The 21,994-nt window shown below is 58.4% G+C and overlaps 1 protein-coding gene across 1 annotated transcript in view; it reads right to left on the reverse strand.

Annotated features, from left to right (window-relative positions):
- AHSG (alpha 2-HS glycoprotein) overlaps positions 1 to 21,994 on the reverse strand; it is a 28,341-nt gene continuing 6,347 nt past the window's right edge. Inside the window, exons 3-7 of the mRNA XM_048506942.1 lie at positions 8,413 to 8,497; positions 7,283 to 7,449; positions 5,164 to 5,274; positions 2,271 to 2,360; positions 1 to 1,091 (exon numbers count right to left, since the gene is read on the reverse strand). Of these exons, the coding sequence (XP_048362899.1) occupies positions 870 to 1,091; positions 2,271 to 2,360; positions 5,164 to 5,274; positions 7,283 to 7,449; positions 8,413 to 8,497 (675 nt within the window). The 3' untranslated portion in view covers positions 1 to 869. The remainder of the gene's footprint in view (positions 1,092 to 2,270; positions 2,361 to 5,163; positions 5,275 to 7,282; positions 7,450 to 8,412; positions 8,498 to 21,994) is intronic.

Here is a 21,994-nt window from a genome sequence, read left to right on the forward strand (position 1 = left end):
TTTGATTCAAATGTTTTATTTATGAAGCACTTGTGTTTGGTTCCTCTATTTTCCAACAACAACGTTAGATTGCATTTTTAGACGTTACAAAAAGAAGGAAAAAAAGAATCATAATCTTTGGAGTTAAAGAATACGGCTGACAAGCTTTTGAAGTTACCTGTGGTTCAGTGTTGTGTACGTTTGGGCATTTTAAAATAAGGGAACAGACTCGACACCTGGAACCTGAATATAGCACCCCAAATCAGTTCTTTAAGGTATTACTTCTGTTTGCCAATGGGAGGGACAAAGACCACCTGGACAAATAGAAATTTCATTCAGCTCTCCTCCTGCTCCTAAGATTTCCTCTGGCATAACCTGCACCTCTTCTATTTTGAGTCTTCATTTATACGCAAAAGAACCATGTTCTAAAAAGAGAGATGCAACTAAGGCAGAGGCGTAGCTCCAAGGGGATAGGGAGGTGCACGACGCACCGGGCGCACACCCCTGTGGGGACGTGGCGGGGGTGTTCCGGGGTAGGACGGGGGCGGACGTTGGTGTGACAGGGCGCCCCGCCCCTGTCAATCTTTCCCCCCTTGCTATACCTCTGAACTAAGGTGGACGCATTTGAAACCTATGCCAGGCACAATAACTTGACAAAACATATATAGTCCTTATGATAGCAGAGGGTAGATTTTTGAGGCTATTGATACACGCTGGGACTTATCAGGGTAAAGCTTCCGTGGATTTAAGAAATTGAGCACACGCAGGATGATATGGAAGTGATTTCTTTTGCAGTTTGGCCCCATGGTTTTGACAGGTTCTTCTTATTCATGGGCTACCGGCCCAGGGCCTCTCCTTCCAAGCCAGGCTCAGCACTCTGAGGGCCAGTTTTATATATCGAAATGCCGATACTTTCCAGGGCAGCCTGGAATGATTGCTCTCTTAACGATGGCAAGGGGGGTCACAACCGGAGGGACTTCGTCCGAATGGGAGTGTGACCCGCTTGTTGCATTGTGGGAATGGATCAAGTCAAGGTGACGGAAGCCCCGCCCAGCAGGTGGAAGGTGCCCTTTTAGATGCTCCTCAGTCAAGTGGTGGTGATGAACTCCAGGCTGCGGAAAGAGAAGAGTTGTGAACAAACCGTTCGAGTCACAGACTCAGAGCACAAATCCTCATGGGGATCTTTTGGGCCGGGCTGGCAGGGATCCAGACCGAGTGGGGGCACCCCATGGGCATGCCTGATTGCTGGGGTTGCCATCCTCCAGGTGGGGCCTTGAGACCTCCTGGGATTACAACCGATCTCCAAATGACAGAGAGCAAGCAGTTCACCTGAAGGAAATGGCTGCGTTGGAGGGCAAAGTCTATGGTTGTAATTCCAGGAGATCTCCTGGCCCAACCTAGAGACATGGCAACCTGAATTCTATGCTACAAAGCATATGAAGTTGGGGCTATGCGTTGGAAAGTGTTCATAAGTGAACAAACAAGGATGCACCAGCAGGTGGAAGTATGGTTGTAGTAGGGGTCAGTGGCAGCTGGCCCTGCTACAAGAATCATAGGGACTTTCCCCACTGACAGAGTTGAACTGGTTTCTACTTAGGTTTGCCTCAGTGAATCCCCACTGCCACTAAGCTCAACATTGTTTTGTCTCAGTTCCCTCCCCCACTCAGAACTACACTTTTCCGCCGGAACAAGGTCGATACCGCTTCGAAGCTTCGAAGTGGGGAAGCATCGAAACGACACCTCATCCGTTCAACCAATCACGAGCCGCTTTTGTGGCATGTGCAGAACGGGAGAGTCGTGGCAGGCAGAAAGCGCATGTAACTGTAAACTGTAAAAACTGTAAAAAAAAAAAGAGAGAACGCTCCCGCTTCCCGCGGTAACACAAGTGTCAATCACGATCGAGGAGCGAAACAGGCACCAAGATGATCCCACCCACTCAGCTCGGTTCCAGGGGGCCAACTCAGTTGCTGTGGGGACAGCCTGGAATCGCCCTCCACTGAAGGGAACCAAGTCGACCTTAGCTCCCTTCTGTAGTGGGGAAAGCCCCATAGAATCATGGAGTTGGAATAGACCACAAGGGCCATCAAGTCCAACCCCCTGCCATGCAGGAAGACACAATCAAGACTAGGACCCTGGCAGCTGCCAATCTTGGGGTACGTTGATTCCAGTCCTGAAGCCCCTCTCCATCCAGGGACCAACACTCCCTGAGAGTTTGTTCAGATCCAGCCCAGTCATCAGTAAGGTGTGCTCTGGGGAGGGAGTGCTAAAAGCCACGTTTAAAGTTGGTATACCTGATGGTCATAGATGGTGCAGTGCACATCATGCTCTTCGGCTCCCTCTGCCCCGACCTTGTGAGTGGACACTTTGCAGAACCCATAGTGCTGAAAAACAAGAAAAACAAAGAAGTTACGGCACTGCTAAGGGTCGGCAAACCAAGCCCGGTGTCTGCTCATATAGCATTGTCCAGAAAATAGCACAAACACCTCTCTTCTCTTAGCCAATCTCTGTGTGCTTTTCTCCAGCCACGGCCAAGCGTCTTCTGTTGCAAACTGCGTTTCTTTTTTTTTAAAATTGCTTTATTATATTTACAAATTTACAATTCTAAATATGCATGAATTTTACAATTTACAATTTGCGATTTACAATTATAAGTGTGCATAAATACATTCAAGATAATCTCATCAACTATTTGCAACCTATTAAATACTTTATATCATTACTATAATATTCATTTTCAAAATTATCTATAGTTACTGGACTTCCGCAATTACATACCAAGCTGAACCAAAATACTTACTGTTTTAATCTACTAAATGTATTTATTTTATCTTTCTATTACCTTTTATACTTATTAAATTATATCTAAGATAACATATTTTTGTTTTAATTTCTCTTCAATATATTTGCGTTTCTTGATCTCTCGCACTACCACATGAGCAAGTGTTGGTTGAAAATATTTGTCTTTCAAATTATGTCCAGTGAAGGGCAGTCTCTGCAGTCACTGGACAGGAGTGTATGAGAAACGCAGTCATGACACGGCCACGCTGGGGGTTGGGTCGGCGTACATGACACTGACCCAACCCCCCGGGACCGCTACAAAAGTCACAGGGCAGGGGGGCGTGTCCCCAGGCCTCGGCGATGTGCCGGACGGTCGCAGAGAAGGTAGGTCGATCGGGCAAAGGGGGGAGGGATGGTGCCTTCCAGCCGCTGCCATTCGCACGGCAGCAGCTGGAAGCCGCTGTTTTCCAACAACCTCGCTCGGGGAGTGAGGTCGGGGAGCGAGGTGGGAAAATGGCAGCTTCGTGCCGCTGGGGAGGAGCGAGGGCGGTGTGGCTGCGAAGCAGCTGCACCCCCCATGTGAACATATCCCTGGGGACGGCATTTTTGCCGTCCCCAGGGCGCTGTATTTGGCCCTTGCGGAAAGGGCCCCAGTCCCCAAATCAAGAATCTTTACTTTATGGTGGTGGAACCCCACCCCCCACTCATTTAGTTTAGTGGGCCCTGGACCTGTCTGAGGTACCTCAGGAAAAAGCAGATTGTACAGCCTGAGTATTGTGCATTTCCTGAGCTTGCAGGGGGTTGGACTAGATGACCCTTCAGATCCCACTGTGTTTCTATGTATTCATTCACTCTTTGGCAAATTTAGCACAGATCAGGAGACCATCAGATGAAGGGACCATCTGATGAGTAGAGCTTTAACTCCCAAAAGCTTACACTCTGAAAATCTTGTTAGTTTTTAAGGTGCTACTGGACTCAAATCCAGATGTTCTACTGCCGACCAACACAGTTGTCCTGTGGAACAACCGCAATTATATGCATTTTTTTTAAGAAAAGGTGGGGAAATAGCCAATGTAGGGCGAAACTGGCTCATCTCTCATCTGCCTCATCGATTAGGGGAAGGAAGCAGGATACACTGCCTCCAAAGTCAGACAAAACACAAAGGTTCAAACACAGGCTTGGCCTGGTGCTTTGGAAAACCAGGGCTGGATCTAGTAGATATCAAGGGCAGGTTGCTCTGGACAAGAAATTCAAAAGGGGGGACTGGCAAATTAGAACATAAGAACATAAGAACTAGCCTGCTGGATCAGACCAGAGTCCATCTAGTCCAGCACTCTGCTACTCGCAGTGGCCCACCAGGTGCCTTTGGGAGCTCAGGTGCAGGATGCGAAAGCAAGGGCCTTCTGCTGCTGCTGCTCCTGAGCACCTGGTCTGCTAAGGCATCTGCAATTTGAGATCAAGGAGGATCAAGATTGGTAGCCACAGATCGACTTCTCCTCCATAAATCTGTCCAAGCCCCTTTTAAAGCTATCCAGGTTAGTGGCCATCACCACCACCTGTGGCAGCATATTCCAAGCACCAATCCCACGTTGCGTGAAGAAGTGTTTCCTTTTATTAGTCCTAATTCTTCCCCCCAGCATTTTCAATGAATGCCCCCTGGTTCTACTATTGTGAGAAAGAGAGAAAAATTTCTCTCTGTCGACATTTTCTACCCCAGGCATAATTTTATAGACTTCAATCATATCCCCCCTCAGACGTCTCCTCTCCAAACTGAAGAGTCCCAAACGCTGCAGCCTCTCCTCATAAGGAAGGTGCTCCAATCCTTCAATCATCCTCGTTGCCCTTCTCTGCACTTTTTCTATCTCTTCGATATCCTTTTTGAGATGTGGCGACCAGAACTGAACACAGGACTCCAAGTGTGGTTGCACCACGGCTTTATATAAGGGCATGACAACCCTTGCAGTTTTATTAAATTGTCTACTGCTCCACACCAAAACACTTTGGTTGGCACTTGAACCATCTACATATTGATGAATTCTCCATCTATCGATTACCAAAGGTTGTTATTGTTTGGATTCAAACATATACTATGCCGATATGTTACATCCTACGTTCTTGGGAACAACCCGATACATATGAAGGCCAACACTGGCTGAAGGTATGGCGGCTGTGATTTCATAAAATTTCCCAATGATAATAATAACAACAATATAATTCACACATACAATTTTTACAGAGATCTGAAATCAGAGAGATCAGAAATGGCTATTCAGCATAATCTATCCAAATTCAAGGCACCCAAGCCCCAATGGGACCAAAAATGGGGTACATGTCATTCAGTCTGATCCCAGATTCTGTCTGCGTTGCATGAGCCACAACAGAATCGTCATCTCTCCCTGTACTTACTAAGTGGTCGCCTGTCTCCACGTGGCAATCATCGTGGTGTTCGTTCGCATGCTGGGCAGAGCAATTGGTATTGACAATTGCAAACTCTGCATGGACACCCCCGGTCAAGTGCTGGGAAGACAGCAAAACAAGTTGAAGCAATCTCTGTGCTGAGAAAGTACAAAGAACTTGGAACTAATCAAACTCAACGAATTTATGCACAGTGGATATGAGACATCAGAGGTATGTGTCAGACTGTCAGGATCCCTGGTCTGTTCAAGAAAAACACTTCTGTGTGAGCAAAAGTCTTTGGCTCATTCCACACATGCAGAATAATGCACTTTCAAACTGCTTTCAGTGCTCTTTGAAGCTGTGCGGAATAGCAAAATCCACTTGCAAACAGTTGTGAAAGTGGTTTGAAAACGCGTTAATTTGCGTGTGCGGAAGGGGCCTTTTTAGAAACAGCAGTTCAAGGAAAGATAGGGCAGCAGATGTTTAATGACAGAACCAGTAAACCCCACCAATATCCCCTTTCAAATAGGAAAGAGGACCCGGCACCCTGCTCCAAGCCGCACCTCCTATCCCAGAAAAACCCAACTCTTCCCCGTCAGCTGGAAAACAGTGCGGCTGGCCTCTCCTTATCGCGTTCTCCTCCATCCACGCCAACACAGGAAATAAAACCCAGGTGTGAAACTAAAACAAAAGGCTGTAGATTCCCAGGGCTGCATTTGAGGCTGCGGGGGCAGGGGGGGGGGGAGACAAACTACCGTACCCACCTCCCACCAGGAGGAGAATTATGCGCAAGCTTGGTGTATCACTGGGCATGACAGAGACCAGTCTACAGTTTTATAGGCTTCCACACGAGTCTCTCTCTGTCTCTCATGCCACTGTACACTACAGCTTTGGAAGTTTTAAATGGGTCGCCTTATCCTTTCTTTCCTGCTTTCAACCACACCTTTTACATAGTGGCAGAACTATCTCCTCCGATATCACCTAATTCAAGATCAGTTTATTTACAATCTTATGTCAGCATATACGACCATTGAGCATCATCAAAATGTTTCCCCTGTTCTTCTTCTTGCCCATTCTCCTTATTCTCAGCACCACATCTGTGAACACCAATCTCTGAGCTGCTGTAGCAACCTGTCTGGAATAAAACCAAGGTATCTAGTTTGGCCTGTAATCCTTTTGGGAGGCTGTCCTACTTTGGTCCCATAATGAGAAGACAAGCTTCACTAGAAAAGAAAATAATGCTGAAGAAAATAACATATCTAAAGCCTGCCTTTAAATATCAATTGAGTCTAATTATTGAACAGACCAGGGACATGACAGAGAGAGGGAAAACTACTGTGTCCTTGTAGGAAAAGAGGGATAAAAATGCTCTCACAACTTAACAGCCTGGCCTTCTGGCTTTGATGCCACCATGGTTGAATTCTCTTTGCAAAGATAAAGCATCACTTCCTATACTGTCAATGAAACGTCTTTTTCCCCCTGAGATTTTATTACTAATAATGCCACCTACAATTATATTTTCTTCTTTGAGAACACAGAAAACAATCTTGCTTTCTTATAAAAGGACCAAAGAGCAAGACAAATTTGATCCAAACAAAACTTCAAGGAGATTCTGTAAATTATTAAAATTATTAAAACAAATAAACAAATACAGTCATTTGTCAAGAAATGTGTGCTGATCTTTACAAGAACATCCATAGCTCTGGCACTTTGTAATGGTGACTCTTGTATTCATCCTGTTCTGATCAGTTGTAGTTTGGATCTATATCTCCGCTTTCTCTCCTGTAAGGAGACTCAAAGGGGCTTACCATCTCCTTTCCCTCCCCCCCCCCCACAACAAACACCCTGTGTGGTGGGTGGGGCTGAGAGAGCTCCGAAGAACTATGACTAGCCCAAAGTCACCCAACTGGCATGTGTTGGAGTGCACAAACTAATCTGGCTCACCAGATAAGCCTCCTCAGCTCAAATGGCAGAGCAGAGAATCAAACCCGGTTCTCCAGATTAGAGTGCACTTGCTCTTAACCACTACACCACGCTGGCTCTCCAACCTGAAGACCCAACCTTACACAGAGTGACGCTATAAAGCAGGGGTGTCCAACGGTGTGGTGATCCCAGCTTCAACACTCACCACATGGTACCCTCGGGAAATCTCAAGGAGCTTATAGTAGTCTTGAGTGGTGTTTGCCGCATTATACTCGGCCAGTGCTGCATTAACTGTGTTCACCACGTCAGTGTCATTCAGACGGGACAGACGTATGCCATCGGGGACCATCCTAATAAAATCTTCACTCGAATCTAAGGGAAGAAACAGAGAAAAGAATGCTCATTTCTAATGAAGGTCATTCATTGGGATACTTCCGGAAGCAGACTGGGCCTAGCCACAAGCTAAGCTACAGCTGCCAACCTGCAGGTGGTGGCTGGAGATGTCCAGCTATTACAACCGGTCTTCAGGTGATAGAGGTTGGTAGCCCTGGAGAAAATGGCTGCCTTGGAATGTGGACTGTAATTGAAGCCCTCCTCTCCCCAAAACCGTGCCCTCTTTAGGTGATTCTCCCAAAATCTACAGGTATTTCTCACCCCCAAGCCAAGCTGAGCAGTCTATGGGCGTTTTCCCACTTACCTTAAGCCCTACGCTACTCTCCTCAAGTAGCATGGGGTCCCCCAGCACTCCCCACTACAGGGGTGGCGACAGAGCAGCCGCCCCAACGCTGCCGCTGCCGAGCCCCCTCAGTACGCGTAATTCCTGGTGCCTTTTGAAACAGCGCCTTTTGATAACCCTGCATGTTTTTAAAACAGCCCAACAGGGAGAATGATCCCGTTTTCTACCTTCGCTAACCAGCCACATAGGAAACAACAGGACTTGATGATTTTGGGACCTAATGGAATTTCTAACGGAAAAGCAGACCCAATTAGTAACCCCCCTCTCGGCACACACAAATAATTAGTAACCCACTCTCGGGAACTGGTGAGAACCTGCTGGATCCCACCTCTGCATTTACCCCATGTAGGAAGGTTCATTATATACAGAAGCTGCCATTTTAGGATGCTGTACGATGACATCATCACCCGCTGTCCTTTCAAAGCAAAGCGAGGCGCTCAGCATTACAGATGGATTTCTGGTGACTCCAGAAGGAGAGGGCGTGTGACCTTTAAACTATGTTCCCCCTCTTGTAATCCTCTAACAGAAGTCATCTTCCCAACCTTTTCATGCATTTAGGAGCCTGGAATGAGATCCGCCCCAAACAACAAAGCCCTTACCTGGAGAGGAATGGCATTTTGTGTGCACCACCTTATATTGTCCATTATCGTGGATCAGTTTGACATCACAGTCCCCTTCAACAGCCTGGAGGTTCAAAAGAAGAAAAATTACAGGTTGTCGTGCTGGCGAAGAGACCTCTAGGGAACAACAGCAAATCGAAGGCATCACACACTAGCATGCTTGGAGTGACATTGTTATTGTGGCCTCAGAAGGCAAATGAGGCAAATGTATGAAAAACACCATCTGATCCCCTATAGCCGTGATGGCGAACCTATGGCACGGGTGCCAGAGGTGGCACTCAGAGCCCTCTCTTGGGGGGGGGGGGGGTGGGGGGGGGGGGGTTGGGGGGGGGGTGGGGTGGGGGGGGGGGGGGCGGAGGAGGAGGGGGGGGTGGGGGGGGGGGGGGGTGGGGGGGGGGGGAGGGAGGGGGGGGGGGGGGGTGCGGTGGGGGGGGGGTGGGGGGGGGGGGGGGTGGGGGGGGGGGGGGGTGGGGGGGGGGGGGGGTGGGGGGGGGGGGGGGTGGGGGGGGGGGGGGGTGGGGGGGGGGGGGGGTGGGGGGGGGGGGGGGTGGGGGGGGGGGGGGGTGGGGGGGGGGGGGGGTGGGGGGGGGGGGGGGTGGGGGGGGGGGGGGGTGGGGGGGGGGGGGGGTGGGGGGGGGGGGGGGTGGGGGGGGGGGGGGGTGGGGGGGGGGGGGGGTGGGGGGGGGGGGGGGTGGGGGGGGGGGGGGGTGGGGGGGGGGGGGGGTGGGGGGGGGGGGGGGTGGGGGGGGGGGGGGGTGGGGGGGGGGGGGGGTGGGGGGGGGGGGGGGTGGGGGGGGGGGGGGGTGGGGGGGGGGGGGGGTGGGGGGGGGGGGGGGTGGGGGGGGGGGGGGGTGGGGGGGGGGGGGGGTGGGGGGGGGGGGGGGTGGGGGGGGGGGGGGGTGGGGGGGGGGGGGGGTGGGGGGGGGGGGGGGTGGGGGGGGGGGGGGGTGGGGGGGGGGGGGGGTGGGGGGGGGGGGGGGTGGGGGGGGGGGGGGGTGGGGGGGGGGGGGGGTGGGGGGGGGGGGGGGTGGGGGGGGGGGGGGGTGGGGGGGGGGGGGGGTGGGGGGGGGGGGGGGTGGGGGGGGGGGGGGGTGGGGGGGGGGGGGGGTGGGGGGGGGGGGGGGTGGGGGGGGGGGGGGGTGGGGGGGGGGGGGGGTGGGGGGGGGGGGGGGTGGGGGGGGGGGGGGGTGGGGGGGGGGGGGGGTGGGGGGGGGGGGGGGTGGGGGGGGGGGGGGGTGGGGGGGGGGGGGGGTGGGGGGGGGGGGGGGTGGGGGGGGGGGGGGGTGGGGGGGGGGGGGGGTGGGGGGGGGGGGGGGTGGGGGGGGGGGGGGGTGGGGGGGGGGGGGGGTGGGGGGGGGGGGGGGTGGGGGGGGGGGGGGGTGGGGGGGGGGGGGGGTGGGGGGGGGGGGGGGTGGGGGGGGGGGGGGGTGGGGGGGGGGGGGGGTGGGGGGGGGGGGGGGTGGGGGGGGGGGGGGGTGGGGGGGGGGGGGGGTGGGGGGGGGGGGGGGTGGGGGGGGGGGGGGGTGGGGGGGGGGGGGGGTGGGGGGGGGGGGGGGTGGGGGGGGGGGGGGGTGGGGGGGGGGGGGGGTGGGGGGGGGGGGGGGTGGGGGGGGGGGGGGGTGGGGGGGGGGGGGGGTGGGGGGGGGGGGGGGTGGGGGGGGGGGGGGGTGGGGGGGGGGGGGGGTGGGGGGGGGGGGGGGTGGGGGGGGGGGGGGGTGGGGGGGGGGGGGGGTGGGGGGGGGGGGGGGTGGGGGGGGGGGGGGGTGGGGGGGGGGGGGGGTGGGGGGGGGGGGGGGTGGGGGGGGGGGGGGGTGGGGGGGGGGGGGGGTGGGGGGGGGGGGGGGTGGGGGGGGGGGGGGGTGGGGGGGGGGGGGGGTGGGGGGGGGGGGGGGTGGGGGGGGGGGGGGGTGGGGGGGGGGGGGGGTGGGGGGGGGGGGGGGTGGGGGGGGGGGGGGGTGGGGGGGGGGGGGGGTGGGGGGGGGGGGGGGTGGGGGGGGGGGGGGGTGGGGGGGGGGGGGGGTGGGGGGGGGGGGGGGTGGGGGGGGGGGGGGGTGGGGGGGGGGGGGGGTGGGGGGGGGGGGGGGTGGGGGGGGGGGGGGGTGGGGGGGGGGGGGGGTGGGGGGGGGGGGGGGTGGGGGGGGGGGGGGGTGGGGGGGGGGGGGGGTGGGGGGGGGGGGGGGTGGGGGGGGGGGGGGGTGGGGGGGGGGGGGGGTGGGGGGGGGGGGGGGTGGGGGGGGGGGGGGGTGGGGGGGGGGGGGGGTGGGGGGGGGGGGGGGTGGGGGGGGGGGGGGGTGGGGGGGGGGGGGGGTGGGGGGGGGGGGGGGTGGGGGGGGGGGGGGGTGGGGGGGGGGGGGGGTGGGGGGGGGGGGGGGTGGGGGGGGGGGGGGGTGGGGGGGGGGGGGGGTGGGGGGGGGGGGGGGTGGGGGGGGGGGGGGGTGGGGGGGGGGGGGGGTGGGGGGGGGGGGGGGTGGGGGGGGGGGGGGGTGGGGGGGGGGGGGGGTGGGGGGGGGGGGGGGTGGGGGGGGGGGGGGGTGGGGGGGGGGGGGGGTGGGGGGGGGGGGGGGTGGGGGGGGGGGGGGGTGGGGGGGGGGGGGGGTGGGGGGGGGGGGGGGTGGGGGGGGGGGGGGGTGGGGGGGGGGGGGGGTGGGGGGGGGGGGGGGTGGGGGGGGGGGGGGGTGGGGGGGGGGGGGGGTGGGGGGGGGGGGGGGTGGGGGGGGGGGGGGGTGGGGGGGGGGGGGGGTGGGGGGGGGGGGGGGTGGGGGGGGGGGGGGGTGGGGGGGGGGGGGGGTGGGGGGGGGGGGGGGTGGGGGGGGGGGGGGGTGGGGGGGGGGGGGGGTGGGGGGGGGGGGGGGTGGGGGGGGGGGGGGGTGGGGGGGGGGGGGGGTGGGGGGGGGGGGGGGTGGGGGGGGGGGGGGGTGGGGGGGGGGGGGGGTGGGGGGGGGGGGGGGTGGGGGGGGGGGGGGGTGGGGGGGGGGGGGGGTGGGGGGGGGGGGGGGTGGGGGGGGGGGGGGGTGGGGGGGGGGGGGGGTGGGGGGGGGGGGGGGTGGGGGGGGGGGGGGGTGGGGGGGGGGGGGGGTGGGGGGGGGGGGGGGTGGGGGGGGGGGGGGGTGGGGGGGGGGGGGGGTGGGGGGGGGGGGGGGTGGGGGGGGGGGGGGGTGGGGGGGGGGGGGGGTGGGGGGGGGGGGGGGTGGGGGGGGGGGGGGGTGGGGGGGGGGGGGGGTGGGGGGGGGGGGGGGTGGGGGGGGGGGGGGGTGGGGGGGGGGGGGGGTGGGGGGGGGGGGGGGTGGGGGGGGGGGGGGGTGGGGGGGGGGGGGGGTGGGGGGGGGGGGGGGTGGGGGGGGGGGGGGGTGGGGGGGGGGGGGGGTGGGGGGGGGGGGGGGTGGGGGGGGGGGGGGGTGGGGGGGGGGGGGGGTGGGGGGGGGGGGGGGTGGGGGGGGGGGGGGGTGGGGGGGGGGGGGGGTGGGGGGGGGGGGGGGTGGGGGGGGGGGGGGGTGGGGGGGGGGGGGGGTGGGGGGGGGGGGGGGTGGGGGGGGGGGGGGGTGGGGGGGGGGGGGGGTGGGGGGGGGGGGGGGTGGGGGGGGGGGGGGGTGGGGGGGGGGGGGGGTGGGGGGGGGGGGGGGTGGGGGGGGGGGGGGGTGGGGGGGGGGGGGGGTGGGGGGGGGGGGGGGTGGGGGGGGGGGGGGGTGGGGGGGGGGGGGGGTGGGGGGGGGGGGGGGTGGGGGGGGGGGGGGGTGGGGGGGGGGGGGGGTGGGGGGGGGGGGGGGTGGGGGGGGGGGGGGGTGGGGGGGGGGGGGGGTGGGGGGGGGGGGGGGTGGGGGGGGGGGGGGGTGGGGGGGGGGGGGGGTGGGGGGGGGGGGGGGTGGGGGGGGGGGGGGGTGGGGGGGGGGGGGGGTGGGGGGGGGGGGGGGTGGGGGGGGGGGGGGGTGGGGGGGGGGGGGGGTGGGGGGGGGGGGGGGTGGGGGGGGGGGGGGGTGGGGGGGGGGGGGGGTGGGGGGGGGGGGGGGTGGGGGGGGGGGGGGGTGGGGGGGGGGGGGGGTGGGGGGGGGGGGGGGTGGGGGGGGGGGGGGGTGGGGGGGGGGGGGGGTGGGGGGGGGGGGGGGTGGGGGGGGGGGGGGGTGGGGGGGGGGGGGGGTGGGGGGGGGGGGGGGTGGGGGGGGGGGGGGGTGGGGGGGGGGGGGGGTGGGGGGGGGGGGGGGTGGGGGGGGGGGGGGGTGGGGGGGGGGGGGGGTGGGGGGGGGGGGGGGTGGGGGGGGGGGGGGGTGGGGGGGGGGGGGGGTGGGGGGGGGGGGGGGTGGGGGGGGGGGGGGGTGGGGGGGGGGGGGGGTGGGGGGGGGGGGGGGTGGGGGGGGGGGGGGGTGGGGGGGGGGGGGGGTGGGGGGGGGGGGGGGTGGGGGGGGGGGGGGGTGGGGGGGGGGGGGGGTGGGGGGGGGGGGGGGTGGGGGGGGGGGGGGGTGGGGGGGGGGGGGGGTGGGGGGGGGGGGGGGTGGGGGGGGGGGGGGGTGGGGGGGGGGGGGGGTGGGGGGGGGGGGGGGTGGGGGGGGGGGGGGGTGGGGGGGGGGGGGGGTGGGGGGGGGGGGGGGTGGGGGGGGGGGGGGGTGGGGGGGGGGGGGGGTGGGGGGGGGGGGGGGTGGGGGGGGGGGGGGGTGGGGGGGGGGGGGGGTGGGGGGGGGGGGGGGTGGGGGGGGGGGGGGGTGGGGGGGGGGGGGGGTGGGGGGGGGGGGGGGTGGGGGGGGGGGGGGGTGGGGGGGGGGGGGGGTGGGGGGGGGGGGGGGTGGGGGGGGGGGGGGGTGGGGGGGGGGGGGGGTGGGGGGGGGGGGGGGTGGGGGGGGGGGGGGGTGGGGGGGGGGGGGGGTGGGGGGGGGGGGGGGTGGGGGGGGGGGGGGGTGGGGGGGGGGGGGGGTGGGGGGGGGGGGGGGTGGGGGGGGGGGGGGGTGGGGGGGGGGGGGGGTGGGGGGGGGGGGGGGTGGGGGGGGGGGGGGGTGGGGGGGGGGGGGGGTGGGGGGGGGGGGGGGTGGGGGGGGGGGGGGGTGGGGGGGGGGGGGGGTGGGGGGGGGGGGGGGTGGGGGGGGGGGGGGGTGGGGGGGGGGGGGGGTGGGGGGGGGGGGGGGTGGGGGGGGGGGGGGGTGGGGGGGGGGGGGGGTGGGGGGGGGGGGGGGTGGGGGGGGGGGGGGGTGGGGGGGGGGGGGGGTGGGGGGGGGGGGGGGTGGGGGGGGGGGGGGGTGGGGGGGGGGGGGGGTGGGGGGGGGGGGGGGTGGGGGGGGGGGGGGGTGGGGGGGGGGGGGGGTGGGGGGGGGATGCCCAAGAGGCTGGTGCCGCTGGGCCCTACCCAAACTTTCTGAAGTTCTTGAGACAGGGCAGGGGAAACAGTGGTGGGATCCAAAAATTTTAGTAACAGGTTCCCATGGTGGTGGGATTCAAACTGTGGTGAAGCGCCAATGGGGCTGGGTGGGGCACGACGGGGGCGTGGCTGGGCATTCTGGGGGTGGGAGATTCCTGCGCAGGGCTATGGCAAGGATGCAGCTGCTGCGCCGGTCCTTGGGTGGGAAACGAATGCACGCAGGCGCAGGCTGCCACGCACGCCGGTGCACCTCCTGCTAGACTGCTTCAAGTTCTGCACGCTACTGCTGAGGGGAGGGGCGTAACTAAGGCAAAAGTCATGTGGCAAAATCACCAATGAGTAACCCCCTCTGGGCACGCACAAATAATTAGTAACCTACTCTCGGGAACCTGTGAGAACCTGCTGGATCCCACCTCTGAGGGGAAAGCAGTTTTCAACAAAGATATTCCTCCTCTTCCTCCTTCTCTCCATCCCTGTGTTCCTGAGGTGTGAATAAGAGCCAAACTATACCTTGCCTTCAAAAAGACGTTTTCACGTGCTTGGGGATCTGTTTCATAGAAAGTGTGTGTGGAGAGGCGGGTGTGAGAGCCCAAATGGGTTCCTGCCTCCCCAGCACTTTTCTTTGAAAACTGCGCCGGGGAGGAGTTAGTTTGCTGCTCCACGCAGTTTTGGGAAGGTTAGGAGTCTGTTCCAAGCCCAGTTGGGTTCTCCCCTTCTTCCTTCTAAAACAACAGTTCCCTGTCGCTACTGCGTGGCTGCAGGGAACATGTGAAAACATGTGAAAACGTGTTAAAAAAAGAACAAAAGAAAAGCAGAGTTTGGTTCGAAGCCATTCAAGATCAGATCAGCTAAAGGAAGAGCATTAGGACTAATAAAAGGAAACACTTCTTCACGCAACGTGTGATTGGTGTTTGGAATATGCTGCCACAGGAGGTGGTGATGGCCACTAACCTGGATAGCTTTAAAAGGGGCTTGGACAGATTGATGGAGGAGAAGTCGATCTATGGCTACCAATCTTGATCCTCTTTGATCTCAGATTGCAAATGCCTTAGCAGACCAGGTGCTCAGGAGCAGCAGCAGCAGAAAGACATTGCTTTCACGTCCTGCATGTGAGCTCCCAAAGGCACCTGGTGGGCCACTGCATGTAGCAGAGAGCTGGACTAGATGGACTCTGGTCTGATCCAGCAGGCTCTTTCTTATGTTCTTATGTTCTTATGAGCATCTATATATTTTCCCAGTGCCTGAACCCAATGGGATGGATACATTTCCAAGAACACAAGAGCATCTGTTTGTTGAATGTGACCTATGTTTGTCCCCTTTCAGTGGTTGCTCAAAATGTCACCTGAAATTCTGCTTCGGGGGAGGAGAGAGTACCCCTAGGAATGGGATTTCAGGGGGCATTTGGGGCTTTTGTGGTGAACCTCCAGGCATGGAATTTCCTGTAGCTGTTGGAACACTGATCCGTACACATATTCAAGGCACCCTGCAGATTTATGGGTGGAATCCTCATTTCCAGCTCAAATGTTTTATACACGTCGTCTTGGGGCGATTCCGCACACGAGTAAAATAGGTTCGACCCAGTTGCCTGAGAAGGGTACTAACCACTGGCGTACTTGCCTAGGGACATGGGGTACCCCTTGTCCCCGGGCGCATCGATTGAGGTCACGTGGGGGGGCGCCAAAACATCCTCCTACACAGCTGGTGATTGAGCAAGCCCTAGCAAGCAGGCACTGAAGCAGCGGACTGCTCCCAGTGCCTGTTGTAGCCCCGCCCACTCTGTACGGTGGCCCGGAGTGCCCAGGGGCGGGGGAGAAATCCCACTGGGCTCCCAGGAGCAGGACTGGGGAGCTCCGCCTCCCCTCCCTCTGACCCAGCGTGCCTTATTCGCCTTAAATTAATTGTGGCATTACTCAGAAGCCTTCTCCCCGGCAGCCGGGCGCCGGCAGGCACAGGAGAAGGGAAGCTGAGCAGGGAGCCCAGCAGCAGCAGAACTGAAGATGATGCTGACGTTTGTTTGGTAAACCTTCAGATGGGGGGTGACTTGTGAGAGATTTACATGCTTAAAAGTTAATTCCCCTTGCACTGGTTTGGAGCTGTTTCTCAGGCTAGCAGCCTACCTCATAGGGTTGGTGTGAGGACACAATTAGGAAAGTGGTGGGGAGGGAGCCATGTATATTTTGTTGGGGGTGGGGGTGCTTTGCGAGCTGGTGCAAAAAATCATTGTTTGGTCATCGTGAAGGAGGGTGGCCACCTATGCAGGGGTGGGGTGGCAAACTCAGGTTTTGTCCCCGGGCTCCGGTTTGCCTAGATACGCCTCTGGTACTAACCTAGGTCGAAGCCATTGTTGTTCCCCACTGCAACCAGCTTGATCCCAGCTCGGAGGGCAGAATCATCCTGTGCCTCTTCGCCACTCCGTTCCGATTGGCTACTGTTCTACAGCCATGTTCCATCTATGCCCACACACGTTATAAAAAAACTGCCACAGGAATGGAGGGACGAAGGTGGCGTTTTTTGATTGGCCAGCTGTACGCATGCCCGAAACACTCAGTTGTGATTGGCTGAATGGGGGACTCCTGGCACCAGAGATTCCGCACTTTACTGGAATCGAGCTGAGTTCGAGCGTGGTTCTCTGAAAAAGTAGTCGTTCCCAACTGGAGTTGGAAATTTGACCATTACACGGGGCGAAGCTGGTACAAAACCACGTCAATCCCAGTGGTTGTGCAGAGCACTTAGGTCAAATGCAGCTCAAACTTAGGTCGATAACGCAAGTGCGGAATCGACCCTGGAGTATTTAATAGAAAGGTGGTGTATATTTCCAACATTGATAATAACACCTGTTAGTCAAATAAGGGGGAATTGGCAATTGGTTATGTCACATAAGCCGGGGAGGGGGGGGGGTGCCTTGTCTAGACCAAAGACATTCAGCATGCTCAAGGTTATGACATCTGTCCTATACAGGAGGGTGAAGGAACGAAGTTTAAGTCAACAGAACCCATTTATTCCTTTGAAAAACAGCCAAAGCCAATAAATACCTTCTGATGTAACTCATTCCAAGTTCATGGACAGGTTGCTGCAGCTAAAGTCTAGAGATCTCCCCTTCGCACACTGAATGAAGAGTCTGCTGTGTTACCCTTTCTCCCACATCTTTTCAGGTTTTAAAGTGTTGGTAATCTCTCTGTAAGAGATACCTTTCCATTACAAGCAGCGTGCACGGAGCCTAAGCACAGCAGAGCGTCCCCAGGCATGCATGTGTGCGTAGGCACAAAGAAAAGTCGGAAGTCATTTCATAGTTTCTAACTCATAAGAGGAGTCTTTATTAGGGGCTTTCCCCACTACAGAAGGGAGCTAAGGTCGACTCGGTTCCCTTCAGTGGAATTCCAGGCTGTCCCCACAGCAACTGAGTTGGCCCCCTGGAACCGAGCTAAGTGGACGGGATCATCTCGGTGCCTGTTTTGCTCCTCGATCGTGATTGGCGCTTGTGTTACGGCGGGAAACAGGAGTGTTCTTTTTTTTACAGTTTTTACAGTTTACAGTTTACAGTTACATGCGCTTTCTGCCCGCCACAACTCTCCCGTTCTGCGCATGCCACAAAAGCGGCTCGTGATTGATTGAATGGATGAGGTGTCATTTCGATGCTTCCCCGCTTCGAAGTGGTATCGACCTTGTTCTGGCAGAAGAGTGTAGTTCATAACTGTGACAAGGATGTTGCAGTTCTGAGGGGGGGGGGAACTGGACAAAACAATGTTGAGCTCGGTGGCAGTGGGGATTCACTGAGACGAACCTAGGTAGAAACCAGTTCAACTCTGTCAGTGGGAAAAGCCCCTTAGTGAACTCCATTGTGGACAGAAAAGTGGAGAGATAAGTTCTCTATTCTAATTTATCTGGCTAGACGGTGATGGATGTAGTCTGCATCCCTCTGCTCACATGGTGCAAGATGAAGAGTGAGGGTAAGAGAAGTGTGGAAAAGAGGGAAAAAAGGAGGAAGGAAGTCCCTGAGAGTTGCAATCTACACATCAAAGGGATAGTGTCAGTATGACAGAGAAAAAGTGTCAGTGTCTTGACCCTCTCTAGCTGTCGGACTTACTGGTAGGTCCCCCTCTGTCTCTGAGGCAGGAAACAGCGCATAGTCCTTCACTTCCAACATAAAGGGCATGGGTTGGATCCAGTGGTGGGATCTAAAAATTTTAGTAACAGGTTCCCATGGTGGTGGGATTCAAACTGTGGCGTAGCGCCAATGGGTCTGGCGGGGCATGATGGGGCATGGTCGGGCATTCTGGGGGCAGGGCATTCCTGGGCGAGGCTGTGGCAAGGGCGCAGCCGCTGCGCCGGTCCTTGGGTGGGAAACAAATGCACGCAGGCGCAGGCTGCCACACACGCCGGTGCCACTCCTGCTAGACTGCTTCAAATTCTGCGCGCTACTGCTGAGAAGAGGGGCGTAACTAAGGCAAAAATCACATGGCAAAATCACCAATTAGTAACCCCCTCTCGGCACACACAAATATTTAGTAACCTACTCTCGGTAACCTGTGAGAACCTGCTGGATCCCACCTCTGTGTGTATTGGTTGATTTCACAGCTGCCAGTTCTTTAGCTGGTTGTTGGCCAAACCCAGTGCCAAGGGGCAACATCAAGGGGGAATCTTGGCCTGCATGCCCTTCTTGTTGGCTTTGTGGGACAACTGGTGTGAGACAGGCTGCTGGGTTGGATGGACCACTGGTGTGATCCAGCAGGGCTGTTCTTACAGATAGCTGCAGAATGTCCTTTGTGTGGACAGCATGGTGACGAGAGGAAGTCTCATGGCACAGTTTCATCGGGAGTGTTTTTGTACCCTGCTCTCCAAAAACACAGGGTCATTTCCCTAGTTCGAAGGAGAATCTAATCATAACGTGGGCATTGGAGTACATCCCGGAGCCTGCTTATTTAGTCTGCCACACTGAGGCTGGAGTCCCAGAAGTACGGTTGCCAAGTCTCCGGAACAGGTGGAGAATCCCCGTTCCCAGGTCCCAGTGGCAGGAGCGGAAAAATTGGCAGCACTGCTTGTGACGCTACATCACTTCTGAAAAACCCAGAGATGACATAGAGTGACTCTAGGAATCGCCAGAATTCTGGTGGTTTGTAGAGCTACCCTATATCGTGTCCAGGTTTTTACTGAAACGGATGTAGTGCCACAGCAGCTGTGGCAGCCCTCCCCATGTTCCCAGCCACAACCCTCCTGCTGGTTGCCTGGCAACCAACCAGGAAGTGGATATGTAGTAGAGTCAGATTCAAGTTTTTGTGGACTCATAGCATGGCCTGTTCCATGCAAAACGGGCCCTCATCCCAGCTTCTGATATGGACACAGATATGAAATCATCATGGACTCAAGGCATAGGTCTTCATGATCTGAGCTCCCCAGTTTGATTGGTAAATACCATAGAGACTGGAGAGATTCCTAGAGCATCACCTGAAATGTATGTCTCTTACATGCACACCGTTGTCCGCTCTGTAGCTCTAAGAGACTGTGGACCCCTTTGGAAGTCTGACAGTCTGTGGCGACTGGCGAACCTATGGCACTCCAGATGTTCATGGACTACAATTCTCATCAGCCCCTGCCAGCATGGCCAATTGGCCATGCTGGCAAGGGCTGATGGGAATTGTAGTCTATGAACATCTGGAGTGCCATAGGTTCGCCACCACGGAGTGCCATAGGTTCACCACATGCAGGCCATGAAACAGCAAAATGGCTGCCACAAAATGGCTGCTGCAGGAGGCATATAATGGTAGCTGTAGCTTACCTTCAGTCACATAGTGTTGTGTTGTGCTTACGTTGTGGTGGCAGCTGCTGCTGAAGCAATAGTTTAAAAATCTGCACAGCCAATCAGAATTTCCAGAGGCCAGTCAAATGTCTTGCTGGGCAAAAGCCCTAACTGTCAATTCCTATTTTCAAAAATTACTTAGTGGGCACAGGAAAGTTGTCGGCAAGGTACCGTGGTGCCTGGAGGAAGCACTTTGGGGACGCCTGTTTTAGGGAAAATAAATTAAATAAATAACTTCTCATAATAACTTCTCTCTGAACTGAAAAGGTCACGGTATTTTGACTGAGCCATTAAAATAGCAGCTCTAATATCTTTTGCGAATAAAATATAAGCCAGGGCATTTCCAAAAGGGTGAAAAATACAGATAATATAGAAGCAGTGGTTTTTCCAGGGACAGATATTAGAAAATAGACTTATCCCTAGTAAACCGAGACAGCTGGAATGTACGTACACAGAATTTGATATTCTAATCTCAATATAACTTATTTATTTGCAGTTGTCCCCCGCCAGCCTTACTACCGCATGCATTGCCTTCCACCAGAATACTACAATGGAAATTTCTTGAAGTACCTCTGGATGTGCACCATCAAGAATGAATTCCAGGATACAGCCTGCTATCTTAATAATCCTGATTGTGGGACTGCTTATCACCATGTTTGCTCAGAGTATACTCCGTGAACCCTGGTGAACAAATGAAAGACAGGCCATTTTGTTTCTCTTCCTTATCTTATCTCATTATCGATGGTAATAGTTTAACTCACAACACAGGAGGACTTCACGTACGCTGCACAACGCTGAAAGCAGGTTGGCTTTTTCCAGTGTGGCTTGAGCTGTATCGATTGGCCATGCACGGGTAGTTGAGAGATACATTTTGCTCACTAGGAACATAAGAACACGCCAGCTGGATCAGACCAGAGTCCATCTAGTCCAGCATTCTGCTACTCGCAGTGGCCCACCAGGTGCCTTTGGGAGCTCACATGCAGGAGGTGAAAGCAATGGCCTTCTGCTGCTGCTGCTGCTCCTGAGCACCTGGTCTGCTAAGGCATTTGCAATCTCAGATCAAGGAAGATCAAGATTGGTAGCCATAGATCGACTTCTCCTCCATCAATCTGTCCAAGCCCTTTTTAAAGCTATCCAGTTAGTGGCCATCACCACCTCCTGTGGCAGCATATTCCAAACACCAATCACACGTTGTGTGAAGAAGAAGAAGAAGAAGAAGAAGAAGAAGAAGAAGAAGAAGAAGAAGAAGAAGAAGAAGAAGAAGAAGAAGAGGAGGAGGAGGAGGAGGAGGAGGAGTTTGGATTTATATCTTCCCTTTCTGTCCTGCAGGAGACTCAAAGGGGCTTACAATCTCCTTGCCCTTCCCCCCTCACAACAAACACCCTGTGAGATAGGTGGGGCTGAGAGAGCTCCAAGAAGCTGTGACTAGCCCAAGGTCACCCAGGTGGCGTGTGTGGGCGTGTACAGGCTAATCTGAATTCCCCAGAGAAGCCTCCACAGCTCAGGCGGCAGAGCTGGGAATCAAACGCGGTTCCTCCAGATTAGATACACGAGCTCTTAACCTCCTACGCCACTGCTGCTCCCCAGTGTGTTTCCTTTTATTAGTCCTAATTCTTCCCCCCAGCATTTTCAATGAATGCCCCCTGGTTCTAGTATTGTGTTCAGAAGGAAGAAAACAAGGCATTCCTGTTCCTTTTCAGGTGCTGTTCAGGCCCTGTTCATGCGAACAGCTCTTGTATATAGAGGAGGGAACATGGCTCTGTGGTCGAAGATGTGCTTTGGATGCAGAAGGTTTCGAATTCAGTCCCCCAGCATCTCCAGTTGAAAGAATCAGGGCACAGTTCATGGCTTGAAAGACATCTACCAATGACCATGTAGAACTGCTGCCGGTCAGAGTGGGCAATGCTAATCCTGATAGATTGTTCAGTATATGGTTATTGTGTGTTCAGGTGGATAATTTCCTTTCTGAGAGGTAAGGAAGAAGACGGAATTCACAATGGTGGATTCCACACAGCAGAGATATCACGTCTTTAGGTCATTATAAAAAGATCCGTTGTGGGATTTTGTGTTCCCACAGCACGGGAGAACACAAGTGTTGCCTGCCAAAATTGACCCTTTTTTCATGCCTGCTCTTTTTAGTTCCATCGTTGTGCCCGCCATTTTGTGTCCTGCAGCAGATTCTTCGTGGAGATTCCCCACGGAGGTTTCCTCTGCTTGCAGCTAATCCGTTTGCTATTTCACTGTAAAAAGTAGACGAGCAAAGTTTGTTTAGCCTAGCGATCCCATGCTTGTGTTGTTTTTCCTTTTTTTTGTTTTAAGGGGGCTGTCTGCGAAGCTGCAGCAACACAAATATGCGCATCTTGCAGCTTCTCTAATTATGTTGCCATAGCTACAAAATATATATAGGGGAAATGACATGTGCTCAGGAC

This window comes from Sphaerodactylus townsendi, linkage group LG08 (genome assembly GCF_021028975.2).
Source record: "Sphaerodactylus townsendi isolate TG3544 linkage group LG08, MPM_Stown_v2.3, whole genome shotgun sequence".
In the NCBI taxonomy this organism is placed as follows: Eukaryota; Metazoa; Chordata; class Lepidosauria; order Squamata; family Sphaerodactylidae; genus Sphaerodactylus; species Sphaerodactylus townsendi.